At 44.0% G+C, this 17,711-nt stretch overlaps 1 protein-coding gene across 2 annotated transcripts; it reads right to left on the minus strand.

Moving 5' to 3' along the window:
- Positions 1 to 52: 52 nt before the first annotated feature.
- Positions 53 to 17,264, minus strand: mios (missing oocyte, meiosis regulator, homolog). 2 transcript variants are annotated; one of them, XM_083989406.1, is made up of 12 exons: positions 17,162 to 17,264; positions 15,549 to 16,412; positions 14,200 to 14,702; positions 12,199 to 12,293; positions 11,377 to 11,631; positions 8,015 to 8,184; positions 7,361 to 7,426; positions 7,081 to 7,239; positions 5,434 to 5,586; positions 3,786 to 3,990; positions 3,441 to 3,570; positions 53 to 2,115 (listed from the first exon to the last, which is right to left on the minus strand). In XM_083989406.1, exons 2-12 carry the CDS (start codon positions 16,365 to 16,367, stop codon positions 2,025 to 2,027), a joined length of 2,646 nt encoding a protein of 881 aa, XP_083845532.1. In that variant the 5' UTR covers positions 16,368 to 16,412; positions 17,162 to 17,264; the 3' UTR covers positions 53 to 2,024. The 2 variants fall into 2 exon arrangements, with proteins under 2 accessions (XP_083845532.1, XP_083845533.1); XM_083989407.1 differs by having other exon boundaries at positions 15,549 to 16,434; positions 17,162 to 17,217.
- Between the last annotated feature and the right edge of the window lie 447 nt (positions 17,265 to 17,711).

The following is a 17,711-nucleotide window of genomic DNA, read 5'->3' on the forward strand; positions in this document are numbered from 1 at the left end:
ATCTGAACATCTGCAATTACATGACAAGTGGATAAACTGCAGGGAGATCATGTGGTTTGATTAAAAGAACAGTTACTAATGGACCATGTGAAAAGGCTGATGTGTCATTAGCTGTTTGCGAGATCAAAAACTGGTAAATATGGAGTTTTATTGCTTGTCAAGATCTGAGGCCCAGATTTCATTGTTTTTGTTCGTCTTCGTCTTCCAGCCTGCGCTGATGGTTTGCGATTCTGTGGGAGTTCCCATGGGAGAAAGCGGTGTGACTCAACACGTTTATGCAGGAGGACGAGTACGCACACGACAGAGAACCCACACCATCTGCGTCTATGCAACATGATAATGTAAAAAATAAACCATGCAAACGTATGGAAAAAGACCCCATTCAGCGGCGCTCCAATTTGTCAGTCGGAATTTATTTAAAAGGCAAAACACAAGAAAACACTGAAAGGATGAAATGCCAGCCACTCTGTTTTTTCGGGACGCTACACGGCTCGCCAATTTGTCAGCTCCACTCCAAAATAGTTCACAAAAGGGCATGCGAGACCTATAAAGCCTCCCACACCAGGAAGAGATCCTGGTGAAAGCAGCATACAGTAGCTCCTGTGCCCCCCCCCCCCCCCCCACCCCTCCCGTCCCCATCACATCCCATCCACCCGGACTCCTCCTCCTCCTCCCTACTCCATGACTAAGTGATTTAGCCAGCTCTGGTGCAGGCCGCCTCTCACTTACAATGCCTCCCTGGGTTAGTGACAGAGCGGGGAGGGTGGCACAGAAAGAGAGAAAAACCCATTTACAATGCGGCTTACACACGGCGGCCCCCTCCCCACGCACCCCCCACCCCCCCACCCTGCAGACGGCGCCCATCCTTGGATTGATGTGTGGTATGCATAGTTTTTTTGGATGCAATTTGGGCACCAGAAAAAGAGAGAGAAAGAGAGGGCAGGTCGGTGTATGTTGGAGGGTATAGAAGGTGGTGGGGGGTGAGGGGGTGAGGGGGGGGGGGTTACAGGGCTCAGGCTGTCTGTTCTCTCACCCCTCTCTTTGAGTCAATAGTGTTCCGGCAGCTGAGGTTCTTTATGAGGGGAACAATCTGGAGGGTCTTGTCAGAGTGCCGAGCAGCTGCTGTTTTCTGGGGAGCTTCTTTCATGGGCCACAGGCCTGGAGTGGGCTGCTGAATACAGATGCACACTCCCACCTTCCTCCTCCTCCTCCTCCTCCTCACCCACCACCCCGACCTTCTCCAATTCCCCCCCCCCCCAACACACACACAACCAACCAACCGACCAACAAAACCATCCCCTCACACTTGGAAGCCCTCCCCGCGCAACGCCAGAAGAACAGTGGCACAGAGGAACATGAAGAGAGCAAGAGAGTTTTTGTTATTGTGCGCTCGACTCCGCTCCCGTCACCCGGGGGGGCGCCGTCCCTCACCACCCCCACCCTCCCACCCCCCCACCCCCCGAAACAATGCTTCCATGAGGTATGTGAAGATCCTTTCATAAGACAAACACAGACGTTAAATAGCGTATTAAAACACAAGCCACAAAATATAGCTCAGACATATTGGCACCTGTGTTCACATCGTTACAACCTGATGTGAGAGTGGACATTTTGATTTTTTTTTTTTTTTTTTTTTTTAAATAGATCATGACAAAATCACAAGCCTGATTCAGGTTAGATTGGAAGAGGCTGATTACAGCTGAGCCTCTTTGTGTTTTCTCCTGAGTGGGATTTACATTAGCAGAGCGTGTGAGTTTTGCATTTGCTCCCTTTCTTGTCATTGCTTGGGTTAGTCACTATCAGTAACACACACTGACTCCCTTCTTCATATCGGGCTCTGTTATAAAGGTTACATTCACTAGACTATGACTTGAAGGTATTTCATTGTCGTCGAGCGGCCGCTTCAGGAGGAGGACCGGCTGCCGTCACCCTTTGTCCTTTGCCCGCCGGTGGGTGCAGCGGTGAGACGTTGGCGCCCGGTGGGCCGTGGGGCTGACGGCTGGTCCACGGTTGACCCCCCCCGTTTAGCTGCTGTCTGAAGGCACCAGGTTCCCTGTGGTGTCCAGCTGCATGCATTTACACGTACAGGCCGACACCGGGCACTCTGTGTGGTCTCTGGAACAGACACATGGAGGTCAGTTTAGACGGAAACCACATGAAGACCAGACACAACGTGCTGACCGCAGGTAATACAGATGTTTCAGATGTTAGCAACAAGGATAAAGAAGAATAGAGCCGGTCAGTGTACCGTCTGTTCATAACACTGCTGATACTGAAATATGAAAAATCATTCTGGAAGCTCGTTTTGCTAATTGCTCTTTGAGAAGAATGAATATTGAAGCTTTTTATGATACACAGAATTTTATGATGCCCAAAGAATGTGGCTCCAAATTCTGTTTTTATTCACCAGCCCAGTAATAAAACAAAGCAAAGAACTAAAGTCTTTGCCAAGGCATGTTTTTTTTTCATGATGTTGCCTACAGGGTTTAGTTTAAAGGGATATTTCAACATTTTGGCAAATTGACCCATGGCCATAATCCCTATAGCACCACACTATGAGCTATGAGATAATAATGGAACGTTAAGAGGCGGAGTTGTTTTCGAGGTAAATTCGTAGCCGGTGTTGTGCCGAAAATCGACTGCACTTGCCTTGAAAACAACTCTGTCTCGTAACGTTTCATTATTACTTCATAGCGTGGTGAATGTGCAGGTCACAACTTGTCCACGAGAGTGTTTTGGAGTCGTTGGTAGCAGCTCACATCTCTGCCCCGCCGATCTAAAAATAGCTTGCACCGACAATTAAAGGTAACAAACCATAAGACTATAGGGATTAGGGCAATGGGCCAATTTGTCAAAATGTTGAAATATCCCTTTAAAGTAAACCCTGTAGGCAACATCAGGTGAAAAAAAAACATGCCTTGGCAAAGACTTCTCCACAACAGCGTTTTGGAGTTGTTAGATTGTGTATTTGAAAGCCTGGAAATACCGTGAGCCTCCTTTGCGTTAGCTGAGCAGCTTGTATCTCTGCATGGCCAATCTCAAAACAGCTTGCACCAACAATTAAAGGTAACGAACCTACTCCTTAAACTATAGGGATTATGGCTAATTTTCCAAAATGTTGAACTATCCCTTTAAATAGAGCAAGAGACCAGTGTACTCTGGCAGAGGAGTTGTCCTTCGTTAACATTACATTTACTTTTACAGTGAAGTGGGTGGTAATAAACAGCATCTTTAAAATCATTTTGCATTTTATACTGATGGGTATTCAATTCTTGCATCTGACTGGTTATATTATAACGCTTTTGAATTCTAATTTTACTTTTTTTTTTTAGTTCAATAAAATGCTTTGTGTCAAGATCTTGACTACTAGAAATCAAATAAACAGAGGGAACATGGACCGTAGCTAATCACATTCACACGCTCAGCATCCAGGGCCTCACCTGAACCAGCTGAGCATATGTCCAGCGTGGCCGCCGTGGCGACAGTTGTGACACCATGTGAACCAGTTGTTGAACTGAGCGAGTTTGTTCTCCCTCGTCAAGTCCACCTTCTCGTCCGACTTCCCGGTCCCTGCCAAGAGAAACAGATTTATCCACGAGTCAATATTAACTGCTGACCGAGGAGGCCCGATTGGCCCACAGACTCTGTGCGAGCGGATCAAAGTCCACGTATCCACGCCTGCAGAATGCTCAGTTAAGTATTACAGCCACTTAAGCTGCAACGAGATGTGTCGCTGTTGCTGGAAATATCAGATGAGCATCTGTCGACACACAGGGCAGCTTTACCTGGGCAATTGGAAACAGGTGTGCCCATGTTCATGAGGCAGAGGGCGCAGCGGGGCAGCGGTTTCCTGCACCCGGGGCAACTGGTCACTTTGGACTTGGTGGGCGAGCCGCTGACGCCGTACTGGCTGAAGCCGCGGCCCTGGTGCGGCATGGCCGAGCAGCTGTAGGAGATGGACTTCCCGCAGAAGTTGCAGCTCACAAACACCTGTGGTGGGAGAACAAACACAAAGGTCGGGTTGATAAGGCCCCGACGAGCACCGAGGTAAATACCAACATGGACGTACCCGCCAGCTGTCAAGCTTTTTCTTTTCTTTTTTTTTGTCATAGAGATAAGTATTAGATAATACAGCAATAATCCCAGCGTGATTAACTGTGATTATTGGAACGTTAAAGGGTGCCAGGTTCTGTTTGCAGCACCGGGTACCTCGTAATCACCCAATAAACATTCGGAGCATTTGGATTTATAAAATAATAAAGGAAGAGTGTATGCTGTGTGTGATTCAGAGAGGAGGAAACTAACCAGCGCAGGTTTTATGACGAGAATTGGAGAGAAAAGCCGTGGGTGTTATGTGCTTAGCTGACACCCTTCAGATCGCTTGGCACCGATGTGTGTGTGTGCTGTAATAAACAGTACAAGCATCCTACTTCGTTATGAGGCGAGTAATGTGTAAGGCGGTACACGGACAGACTGCCAGTGCCACATCAGGTCAGAGCTGGGGGAGAAGGAATGTTGATGCTGCTTCACTGAGATAACAAAGCCTTTCTGAAATGTGTTGCTGTCAAAGCTAACCAGTAACTTTTAATGAGGGAGATTATCAAATACAAGTATTTATGGCTGCAACGACCTTACCCAACATATTTATATTAATAATTAATGTTTACCATTTGATTCCTTGTTGTGTTGTTCAAAACTTCTATAATATTCAAGCTATAATGATGAAAGTATTGTCCACTTCCTCAGTAGAATCACTACTGTGAAGTGCAACATTACATCCACAATGCAATATCTCACTCACAGCTCAAGCAAAACGCACCGTGTCGTCTTATTCGGTACCTTGTTTATTCTATTTTTTTTTAGATTTTCTTCTTTTTATTGTATAATTGTGTATATTATGATATTTTTGCACACAGTTTTTGGTTTGAGCACCCCAAATTTCATTGCATATGTTGGTGTAATGACAACAAAGTCCAGAATCTAGATCTGGGGTGGGCAAACGTTTTTCCTCAGTGGCCACAATGAGTTTTAAAATTCGACAGAGCGGCCGGGCCAGTATCAAGTGGATGGAGAGTGTTTGTGTAAACTATAACCCCTAAAAGTAAAAGAAAACTTGAATTCAAGTTGCATTCAATTTCAGAGGTCACATATGTTTAGTTAGTTTGCCCATGCCTGATCTACAGTAGATCTATCTACCGGTATCTTCAAAATTCCCCAAATCTGATCACCATCACCGAATTGATTCATTGTTTCAGCACCAGTTATCAAAATGTCAATGTCAATGTCAGCTTTATTTATATAGCACCTTTAAAGGCCGGAGGCCAGCCAAAGTGCTTTACAGGATAAAAGTCAGCAATACAACGAGCAATACAAGCAAAGCAGTATAATAAATGAACAAATAAGCAACAACAACCCTGGCCTGACATTGGTTACCTGGGCCAGTGGTTTGGAGCTGGGGTCCATTTTGCCTCTGTGGATGTCAAACTCAGCCCGTTTGTGCCAGAACCTCCACGCGTCCAGCAGGTTGCGGTAGTTTTCTATCCAGCACTGGACTCGAGGATCCTTCAGCACTTCACCTGGTGAACCCTGTTGGAAGAGGTTTTTTTTTGTTGTTGTTACACTTGACTTGTTTCATTTTTGCACTTCAGCCTGGGTGCAGCAGGACGCAGAAAGCATTCAGTCAGGAGTGAACTGCGACCTGTTTCCACAAAGCTCACCCATCCCTCTGCTGGAATGTATACATGTTTGTGTAAACATATGTAAAGGTATACTACTCATTCACTGTTCTTTTCAGCGTCAGGTTAAACCAAGCGAGAAAGAAAATGAAAATCCATGATTAGGTGTTTCACAGAACTCTGAGGAGCTCCAGACCTGTTCCACCACTTCTATTTCCTCATTATTTCTTTATAAAACCAGATGCAAGAAAGACAACAACTCAGATGCTTTGGATTTTTACAGCAGTAACAGGTAATTATGTTAAGAATAACATTGGTGACCTTTTTCAAATGAAAAGGCGTGTTTTGGCGTGTTCATGTGTATCTGCTTCTCCGACTGTGAAAGACACACACTTTCCTTTTTCTTTCTGTGTTGTAGATTTGTATTGAGTTCATTTAGGTTATTCATTAAACCTTCGTACTCTGGGTCACTTCCTGTAGGTTACTGCGGCCTGTGTGCACTGCAAAGTTAAAAAAGCACCATTCTCAGCTTTCCTGGTTAAATAGACTAGTAGTTGGCAGTAAGGTTCAACCATGTGGCGCTGTACTGCTGCACTGAGCCCATGACGTTTTACAGGTGGAGACGCAAGTGTTGTTTTTGGCAGCTATTTTAGATTTAGTCTTAGTCTTTTGGACTAAAATGCTTATTAGTTTTAAAAATTAAACAAAATACAACTCCGCCCACACCAGTGCATCTTTCCCAGAATGAGGGAATACATTAGCTCCATAAAATGCTTCTTTATAAAATAAAAATAGATATTAATATAGCTGTACACCTTATCTATATCTTATTTTTACCTTCCAAAAATCATGTTTATTTGCATCAGGCCCAAATAAGTTCAAGCTGCAGAATCAAAACTTTTTCTGTTTTTTTTACCTTAAAGGGCATTTCGTCCCGGAAAAGAACAATGCGGAAGACGCGGTAGGTCCGAATTTTGATTGAATTTAATTGTAAAGCGAATTTTAAAATTTAAATGATGGTCAAAAAGACGTTACTTGCAACCACAGATCAATTTCAAAATTAGTCCGGAGCCCATAATGGACATTGAAAAAATGATAGATTCTTGAACAAAAACAAATATATACGTCCACATGCTGCAGTTGGGAGTATGGATGGTATAAAATGAACTGATCATAGGTGATTTAACATTGATTACGACTGGAAATGCCCTTTAATTTGCTGTATGTTATCTGAGAATGACACACAGCAGCCTTAGTTTCTGTACTAATTGAATATTCTTAGATGCCTCAAAGCCATATTTAGTAGATCTGACACTAAATGTCACAAAATACCTTTTTCTTTCCAATTATACTTGGTGTAGATGTGTAAAGGACGACCGTTTGCATAGATCGTCTGCTGTTGTACCTTCAGCATGCAGAAGCTGGCAGTCTGGACGTCTCCGGTATGATCCACGTAGCTCTCCATGAGGTCCACGCCGTCTTTGCTCAGCCCCGTCAACAGGATGCCCTCGAGGTTTCCCGCCTCCTTCATCTCGTTGGTTAATTTGTCGATGTATCGAGGCAGCTGCAACCGAGAGAGAGATCCAGTTTATAAACTTTCACTGAGAAGCGGTGCGTAAAGACCTACATTATGGTATCATGAGGATGTAATTTGCTATTAAAAGTTTGAGTTTGTCATGGGTTACCTGGGCATCGTTGAGGAACATACAGGCAAAGGCAACTCGGTCTCGTACGGCCACGCTGCTCTCATACTGAAACACAAGTATTTCACATTTTTCAATTCACATAAGCCTTCAATGTTTAATACATAGAATATGAGGCTTGACATTGACACAAAATAAACTCCTCTTCTTATTGATACATATCTACAGGAGACAAATCATCTATTCTGAAAAAAAAGAAAAGATGTCAAGAAACAAAGGCAAAATAACTGAATATTCTTATCATGGAGTCATCACTATTGGCTGGGAAAAGGTCTAAAGAGATAAATAAATGTGACAGCAGCTGGTGGCCAGAATCTGATGCAACCAATGGGAGGAAAAAAGCATAAACACACTCTGTTCTAGGCATCGGTTCATTTTTGGTGAGGTGTTTTTATGACTTCAAGCTCCGATGACCAAAATGTAAAACACATCACTTCCTGTGCACCTGAGGATTTTTCTCCATAAAGACCACTGGAGTATAACTGACCTTTTCAACACATATGTAAAGCTTTTTACGAAGTGAAAACAAACCCACTACTGTGAAGTGAGAAAAGAAGTGCCAATGATTTTTTTTTTCACTCTCTCTCTCTTTCTGCTCTGCTTTCAAAAGTCTATGATGTTTAGAGAATCCAATACCAGCACGCCGTCGTAGGCTCCAGGCTCACTGGTGAGAAAGGCAAACATGACGCAGAGGTAGGGGTTCTTCAGCTGCAGCCGCAGAGAGCTGCACATCTCCCTCCACAGGGAGGACTTCTCATCGGTGTAGCCTGACAGAGCCATGGCAACCACATTCAGGTTCAGGTCACCTGCAAATAACAAGAAGACCGAGGAGGAGCGGGGTTATTTACCTTCTGCGGAGTCTGTGCTGGAGCAAAGCTACACCTATTGGCTGGAAGGTTTTTTTTTAGCAGGAGAGTGAAGCTTCTGAACCGTGACCTTCTTTTGTTTCTATATGAACAGTACGCCCAGTTGTCAGTTTATTAGGAACAACAGTCCTGCAATAAAACCTCCTTCATGAAGTTTACAATGTTTTTGTTGAGACTGGAGGATGAACTGTAAGTCTTTGTTTTGTTGACAGGTGTTGGTGATATTTTGTCCAACCCACTGCGGACGACGAGGCGCCGGCTGAACGACAGACACTCCTCTTTGTACGAGGCAATACAGTTAAACAGCAATGACATCTGCAGGCTCCATAATGATATTATGTTTTCACCCTTTGTGTGTGTGTGTGTGTGTGTGTGTGTGTGTATGTGTCATGCTTCTGGAGACGTCTACGGTAACAGCAACTACCCCCGAGGCAGTTTTGATGACTCTGGCAGGTGTTTATATGTCTGTCTGTGGACCGATTTGGTAACTATGGTGACATCACCACCATACTAGATCATTATCATTATTAGTATTATTCTTATCAGTATTGTTACTCATGCAATAATGTACTGTAGAGTACTCATTGGTCAGCTGGTGCGATGCCAACCCAACATGGTGTCTAGTGAGGCCTTTGTTTGGTGGATATACAAAAGTCACATTAAAAACAGCTTCACAACCAGAGCTTTAAAGCACTTGTCAACAACTGTGGAGCGTTCAGTCGCTCTCTCTCTTCTCAGAGGTACAGATGAGTTGTTTAGAGGAGGGAAAGAAAGAAATGTCAGTTACAAAGTGATGCAAAAGGCATGAAACAGTTTCAACATCAGTGGAGTGTAGTAAGTGGAGATTGACATTTTGGGGAAATACTCTACTTGCTTTATTGCTGCTGAGAGCAAGATGAGAAGTTCAGCAGCCATCTTTCAGGATTACAGATTAATTACAGATTATTAATATTATTTTCATGTCTGTTTTGTCTGCAAAAGTAACAAAGGCAGTTGAAGGAACACGCTGGGAACATGTCAAGCTGAACGGTCCGGACCACTATCACAAATGTTCATGTGTTTGCTCAAGTGTGCAGATGACAATCAGCACCGTTACATCAGAGCCGCCGTTTTGAGAAGAAGAAAAAAAAAACGCACACTAACTGTTGACATGCCTTATCTAATGAATCGGCCGTCAGTCATGCTCAGGAAACCTTCATTAGAACGCGCAGCAGAAAAACGTTTGACCTACATTGGTGGAATTTTTCTCAGTTAAGACGTGTGTAAACAGGAGCCCTCTCTGTGCCGCGGTCATTAAACCTCGGCGTGAAGAACACCGCAGCTGATACTGGATCAGTGTTGGGCGGAAAACACGGTGGTTACATTTCTCGAATTCCCCGTGATGTTTTCATTTCATGTGAAGATTTAGATCAGGGTTTAATATAATTTATTTCACACCAGCTAATCTTGTTTATATCACCGCACACAGGTTTTTTCTATTCACAGGAACTAAGAGTCAAATATTGCTGAAAGAAAAGAAAAGAAAATCACTCTATGTGTTTTTTTTACGTTACTGAGCGGTTTTCGACCCAGCTGACCTCAAACGATGAAACTGGTGCATTTCATGCATTTCTTCAAGCTCCAGCCCCGTGCAGGAACCACAAGTAACAAAAGCCTCAGTAAATATTGCTGCCTTCATTTCCTGCTGAATCAGCAGGACATATAAAACATAACAATGCGGAGGGAGATCACTGTGGAGTATGAGACAATGGGATGGGGAAATTTTTTGATTGTGTGACAGTTGTGATGTTGTACAGGTGCATCTCGGTAAATTAGAATCTCATAGAAAAGTTCATTTATCTCAGTAGTTCAGTTCAAACAGTGAAACTCATCTATCATACAGATTCATTACACACAGACTGAAATATTTTATGTCTGTATTTCTTTTAATTGTAATGATTATGGCTTACATTTAATAAAAATCTGAAATTAGGTAAATCAAAAATATTAGAAAATTGTGAAAAAGTTCACTCTTGTAACCTAATGATGTCACACTCTGATCAGCTAATGAACTCCAACACCTGCAGCCTTTAAAGAGGAACTATGCAGGATTTGTAGCTTGACTATGCTACATTTTTTACCTTATTAATTAAACAGCTTGCGTGTCACTTATTGCGTCTCTTGGCTGAAAAACAGCTTAAGATCAGATCCTCTGCCCCGGTGTCCCAGCTCTCGTCTTTGCGCACCGCGACCAGTAACCTGTAATCTCTTGTTTATGACAGATTAAACTACAGCTCTATTGATTGATTTCTCGACAGCTTCGTTGTAAACAAATGCACATGGCCAGGAGAGGGTTAGCAAAGCAGCTGAAAAGCCAGTGGACTTAGCATAGTTAGTAGTTCCCCTTTAAATAGTGTCTATCATGGGGAAGACTGCTGACCTCCATCATCTACTTTATTGAGATGCACCTTTATTTAAACGGTTGGAGTTTATTGCTTCATTTTTATTTATTTTTTCAGTAAATTTTTTGGGGCTTTTGCCATTAAAGGACAGTTGAGAAAGACAAATGGGGAAGCAGAGAGAGGGGGAATGACATGCAGCAAAGGGCCACCTGATGCGGGATTCGAACTAGGGCCAGCTGCAGAGAGGACTGTAGCCTCTGCACATAGGGCACCTGCTCAACTCACTGAAGTACATGGCGCCACTACTGCGACAAAATTTGCCGCTCATTTAGGAAAACAAAGTAAGAAACAGGACAGCAAACACATCAGTCGTGCAAACGTCGGCGCAATGATCTGCAAATATTAATTGGTTAACTGAATTTTTGATGTTTGATGTGAGAATGTGTCTTAAGGTTTTGAACGGTTTGTTTAAACGCTAGAGAAATTGCTTGTGCTTGTGAGTATTTTCACAGTTTCCCTCTGATTTGGAGACTAAAATAAAAAGATGGTCACTAATCACAGTGAGTTTTGATTATAACTACCGTATATGTCAACTGAAAACATCAGCACTACAATAACGTGTTTTGTCTAAAGGCAGCATTGCTCCTTCCTGACACTCGGCTTCAAAGTCACACCTGCTTCCTTCCTACCCCCCCCATCTCTGGTCTCACCCTCCCCCCGCCCCGCCATGGCGGCGTGGCGCGACCCTCACCTTTCTCAGCGGTGGCTCCTTTGTTGAGGATCTGGATGGCCCGCCGGATGTCCAGGTTGAACAGGGCGACGGCGGCCGCCCGCTCCCACTCGCGTTCCTGCTCCAGCGATCGCAGGAAGGTCTCCACGTCGATTTCGGGCCCCCGGCTGATCCAGCCGCAGAGCCGCAGGGCCAGGCTGCGCTCTTCGCTGTGGTACCGCGGCACGTCCGTCTGACGGTCTGAACCGCTCCAGCACCTGCGGCTCTCCGTTGTGCCTGGGTCGACGAGAAAAAACGTGTATCGCTCGTCAGATTTTGCAGAATAACATCAGTACAGGGGAATACAACGCTCAAACTCTGTATTTAACCAAGCTCTGATTCTTCCTCACATTTTAAGAGGAACTAGGCAGGATTTTTACCTTAACTATGCTACATTTTAACCTTTATAATACAGCTTTGGAGTAATTGTGCTGGCTATATAGATTACTTTTTTTGATGAATTGTTACAAGGAGAATGGAGGTTTTCTGAGTCTCTTTCTTGGCTGAAAACCAACCTTGTAAGATCAAAGCCTCCGACCCGGTGTCCCAGCTCTCGCGAGGCAAACACGCCCCGTAACCCATAACCTCTTGTATATAAGACTACACAAACATACACATTGTAACAGCGAATATGATATATATCTCTATCCACCGCTCCATGGATTGATTTCTCGTCCGCTTCGTTGTAAACAAATGCACATGGCCGAGAGGAGGGTTAGCAAAACAGAGGAAGAGCGACTGGACTTGCATAGTTCCCCTTTAATCATAGTAAATATTCAGGTGGCCATTGTGCCAGTTTCTTACCTGAGCTGGTCTTGACAATGTTCTTGATACCAGAGTAGACAACAGACTGTTTGTTCCCCTGCAGTTTCAGCTCCATGTCCTCCGCACATTGCTTCATATGTGATGCTTACATAGGAATTATAACCGACATTCAAACATGGCAGATTAAAGACGAGAGCTACAACAGTTTAGATACAGAGACGTCAGACAACGTCACATTCATTCACATCAACTGGTGCAGTTTGATGTGGAGGGAAGAAGTGTTTCCTCTGCTGAACAGAGGAAATCCAGATTTTACAGTTTAACATCCAAATAATAATCAGTGCTGATAAAAGGACATCTCTATATTCCTTGCCTCAGTGTCTATGGTATTTATGGGGTTTTTATGTTCGGAAAGTACCGGTATTATGATTTTAGAGATAACAAGAAACTGCATTTGTGACATACTAGATAGGCTGAGTCACTGGAGGAGATGATTATTGGCTGGTTATGTTCATCATCATCATCAGTGAGGATTGTTTTTATTACATATTTCTATAAATTGTTAAGCTACACTTGCAATAGGTTATAAATTTATAAAGAAAATATTGTTTCGGCCGTTAGATTTTATCAGGTATTCAAAATGACCTTAATAAATCACTGTTTAAAGGGATACTTCACCCAAAATCGATAATTCACCAATTTTCTACTGTCATGCCAAGGAAGGGTTCGGAGAACTTTCAGAATCATCGTGGCTCTGTTTTCTGCGAGATGTTCATTCGTCGTTGTAAACCATTGGATGTATGATGTAAACATGGACGAACATCTCACATCAAATCTCACACATGCTGCGAGAGCCACTGGGAGCTACTACTACAACAAGGCTAAAAACAGAGATCAAATTTTCACAACAACTTTTTCATGTTGCGGCTTCAGGACACTTGGGTCAGTACAGACGAGCAGTATGGAGGTATTTGGATGTTTCAAAGTGTGTGTTTTGGATGATTCAAAAGTGAGCACTATCTGCCACCATTTTATGGAAATCCATTGCCAGCCGGACCCCCCATGGAACTCCAAAAGTGTTTTGATAACTCTGAAAGTTCTCCAAACCCTTCCTTGGCATGACGGTGAATAGAAAATTGGTGAAATATCGATTTTGGGTGAAGTATCCCTTTAAGTTATCTTTATCCTGCTCCTTTCTAGGCATGGAATGTGTAAATTGTAATCTCATTGTCAGTAATGTACGAATTGAAAATGTCCATGCATGGAACAAATAAGAAAAATGAAAAATGAATCACTGTCTATCTCAAGCGTAGACAATGTTTCACTTTGTCGGCCGTGGGTCTTCTCCCATGCACCTGTCGTATGTCTTGCTTTAAATTGAACAACACAATAATTTTGTGGTGCTATAATTACAAAATCTAGACATAGTGGCCCTGATAGTTATCTCTTTCATTAGTGCATGTATTGATGTTATATCATAAATATGGGGGCACTCAGCAGCTGGGTACATCCCATGTTGGCAGATTGCGAAGCAGTGGTCACTGGTCGTCCTCCCGATCTTAAAGGGATAGTTCAAGATTTTGGCAAATTGGCCCATTGCCATAATCCCTATAGTTTTAGGAGTAGGTTTGTTACCTTTAATTGTCAATGCAAGCTACTGTATTTTTAGAATGGCAGAGCAGAGCCGTGAGCTGCTCAGAGCTACGTTACGGAGGCTAATGGGATTTCTTGGTTTCCCTCATCAAACTCATCGAATACACAATCCAACAACTCCAAAACGCTCTGGTGGACAAGTTGTGACCTGCACATTCACCACGCTATGAGATAATAATGGAACGTTATGAGACAAAGTTGTTTTTGAGGTAAATTCATGCAAATAAGCTACCCTTGATCATGCGACTGACCAATAAAATCTGAAGAAGGACGAGTAAAGCACAGTTATGGAAGGCAGCATCTTTAAACAGGGACTTCACAGTATCATTGTCTAATCAATATTAATTATACCAGCAGTACTGACTCCACACTTCATCATCATAAAGGATATAGAACAGATCGTACCACAAGGACTTGAGCTGGGGGTCGTTCCCCCCGGCCAGCAGGTGGTTCCTCCACACCTGGACGGTATCGTGCCCGTACCTGGACTGAGCCCTCTGCCTCATCCTCGTGGCGATGTCTTTCTCGATGGCGCTCTCCGCTCCGTCCGCCCCGTCCGCTCCATCCTCCGCGCAGTCGTACAGGTGTCTGCCGCACGCCCACATGAGCGAGGTGGTGGAGCTCCAGGCCAGCGAGATGCGCTCGAACACAGTGAAGTCGGTCATGACCCGGTTGGCCGCCGACACCACCACCATGCGGTTCTGGGAGGACGGGTGCCACGCGAAGCTGCCGATCTGGCTCTCGCACGGCTGCACGCTCCGCTCGATGATGGTGGGCTCCGTCTCGTCGCCGATGGGCGTGGGGGCGTGCTGCATGTCGTAGAGGCGGATGATGTTGCTGTCCCGCGTCAGGGTGGCCAGCAGGCCGGTTCGAGTTGGACACCAAGCCACCTGGAAAGATATCACTGAAGTAACCACCAGCTTTCTGTGCACAAAACAAAATGTTCCAACAATAAACTGCATCTGCAAAAAAGTTTTCAAAATACAACCTGTTGGTACTGAGATTGCCAATCACACCCACATATTCTGGTTGTTTCCTAAACTGAACCGATTCTGGAAAGATGTTTTGGATGCTCTTTAGAGGTTTTCAAACCCCTATAATAACATTATTAGGAGCAATTCCTGAAGGAATGGAAAGAAAAGATGTAAAAAAATACCTCTTAAACATACTGTTCGCAGCGGCATTAAAATGCATAACTATCTGATGGTTAAAGCCAGACCCCCCTACATATAATGTATGGATTCAAAAAATATGGGATATTTACCAGATGGAGCAAATCACATAGGCCTACTCACGATGGCTTCAAAAACCTGTCTATTAAATGATGGAAACCTGTCATAGCTTTGTTAATACCAGTCTGTGGACTAGGACTGCTGGTCTGGTACCGGGCACATTTACACCATCATATCTTTTGAGGGTATACATCCAGAGTGGATTTATTTATTTACTTATTTTTAATTTTTTTTTTAAATGATTATTATTATTTTATTATCTTCTCCTTCTCTTATTCTAAATTTCTGTAATATAATTGTTACTATCATTATTTTATCTTATCATTTACATATTTTAAAATTTATTCATACTGTTTTCTTACATGATTCCTGATTATAAGTGTAAAGATTATGTGCAGGTGTAATAAGGGGGTAAATGCAAATGAAAGGAAATGAATATGTCATGTTATAGTAATGAAAAAAAAAGTCCAACTTGTGCTAATGAAACATCAAAGCCTGTCATACCTTAGTGAGTGGTTTTGGCTGCTCAGTGAGCGTGAGCACGGGCTTCTCAAACTTCCTCAGGTCCCAGATGGCCACCTGGCCCTCGAAGAAGGACGCCACACGGTCGTGGAAGTGCGGGTCGACCGTCACCCCCTGGATGGCCTTGGTGTTGACAAATGTCTTCTGGCTTGTGTTTCTCAGGTCAAATATAGCCAGGTTCCGGTGCATGCCGGCCAACAGCAGCTTTGGGTCGCGAAGCAGCCAGCAGAGGGAGAGGCAAGCGTCGTTCTGGCCGAGCTCGTAGAGGGGTTTGGTCACTACGGAGCTGGAGTCCAAATCCACGGACGAGAGGCGGATCTTCTCGGCCGCCACACTGGCCTCTGGGGAAAACTTACTACTGATGTCCCATATGAGAACGGAGAAGTCGGCCCTGTGCTTATCCAGCCCAGCAGCCAGCAGGTTGCTGTCCACGGGGTTCCAGGCTAAAGTGTTACACTGGCGTGCATGTTTGGGCACAAACTCTTTCCCCACAAGCTCCTTACATGTGGAGTTGTGGCTCTGGCCCAGGCTGGTGAGCACCACCCTGCCATTAGCTTGGCCCACAGCAAGCAAACACTCGGGCTCATGTTTTGGGTACCAGGCCACACATTTCATGTACGGGGTGTCAGAGTTAATGGCAAGTAAAGTAGCAGCAGTTTCTTCAGACAGAGGGAGCGCGCCCGCCTTGGTTTCTGCGCTGCCCACAGGCCCAATCCGGTACAGTCCCAGCTCAGAGTCACAGATGACATAGCGGTCAGGGTGGTGGGGAGACCACAGGATGTCTGGCTTTGAGCCACTCATGATTCAGAAGCAGCTAGAAGGATCTCAGAGGAATCTGCCTACAGTCTGGAAACAGGACAGAGCCACACTTAAATAAGCAGAATAATACATACTAGTGATGCCACAGTCATGTTACATTTAAACCTTTGCTACATTCTAGCAAGTTGTGATACATTTAAACCATATATAGGTGTATAATATGACTTAAAGCTGAGGAAATATACATTAAATTCATTTTAAGAAGTACCCACTATCACTTTGATGTTAACTTTATACAGTCATTTTAAACACACTACACAGTCAGTGTTATATGGCCTATTGTTTTCAGCCACTCGTTTGTTTTAACCGCTTCAACAGAAGTATAAAACCCCAACTAGCTTCTTCCCAGTATACCTGTGTACATTAACTGCGCTGCGGTGTTGTAATGAGTTTTAAAGATTATAAACCTTGAGGTCAGCTGACTGCAGTGGAACCGGGCTGGACTATACATACCTACAAATCTGTCAAATGTGTCACAGTGGTTACAAACTTACAACATGTCAACGACTCATGTAAATCTGAGCTTCATGTGTGAAAAAGTTCGGTAGCGACCTATTTGTTCGAAATGAAAAAGAACCCGTGTGTCGTTTGTCATAATCTGCAACATCGAAGCAGCCGCAACTACAGCTACAAGTTTGTTGACATGCTAGCTCGACCAAGCTAAAGCTAAAGGCTGAAGGGCGGGATCAAACATGGAGGTTTAGCTTCAGGTGCTCGAGCTAGCGACGAAGAGCCGTTACCGTACTTTACAAGGTTAACGGCGGTGTTTTACTTACACGCATACAGAGGGTTTAGACGAGCCGCCGACTCACGGTTTGACATACACATGTCGGACACAGCGCTCAACTTCGAGCCCCCCGAAGGATTGTTGTGTGTTACACCAAAACACGTCCGTGCGGTCAAGGAGGGTCGGCGGCTCAAAGGTTCCGCCCGCGGTCAGGACGCGGGTTCACCACCAGAGAGCGCCATAAACGAGAGTAAGAAACCCGTACAGAGAAGAGCCACAATGACACATGGATCATTTAATATTCTAAATGTGGGGGGAAATGCAGATTATTTTAGAATATTTTAAACAACTATTTTTTAACAACTGGCCCGGGTCCATCACAAGCAGGCTGCTACTGCTACTAGCCCACAACATCTTAAAATAGGTCATTTAACTGCGTTGTACTACAACTCATCTGGTTTTCGCATCAGTGGGCGAGAGTGGAGAAGTAAAATAATCTCATTTGGGATTTTAACACGCGGCATCCAAACAATATCCATGCGCAACAGCTCAAAACATGAACAGGCTGAAAAGTTAAACTGTGTTAGGCTACAAACAGG

This window comes from Trachurus trachurus (assembly GCF_905171665.1).
Source record: "Trachurus trachurus genome assembly, chromosome: 16".
Lineage (NCBI taxonomy): Eukaryota > Metazoa > Chordata > Actinopteri > Carangiformes > Carangidae > Trachurus > Trachurus trachurus.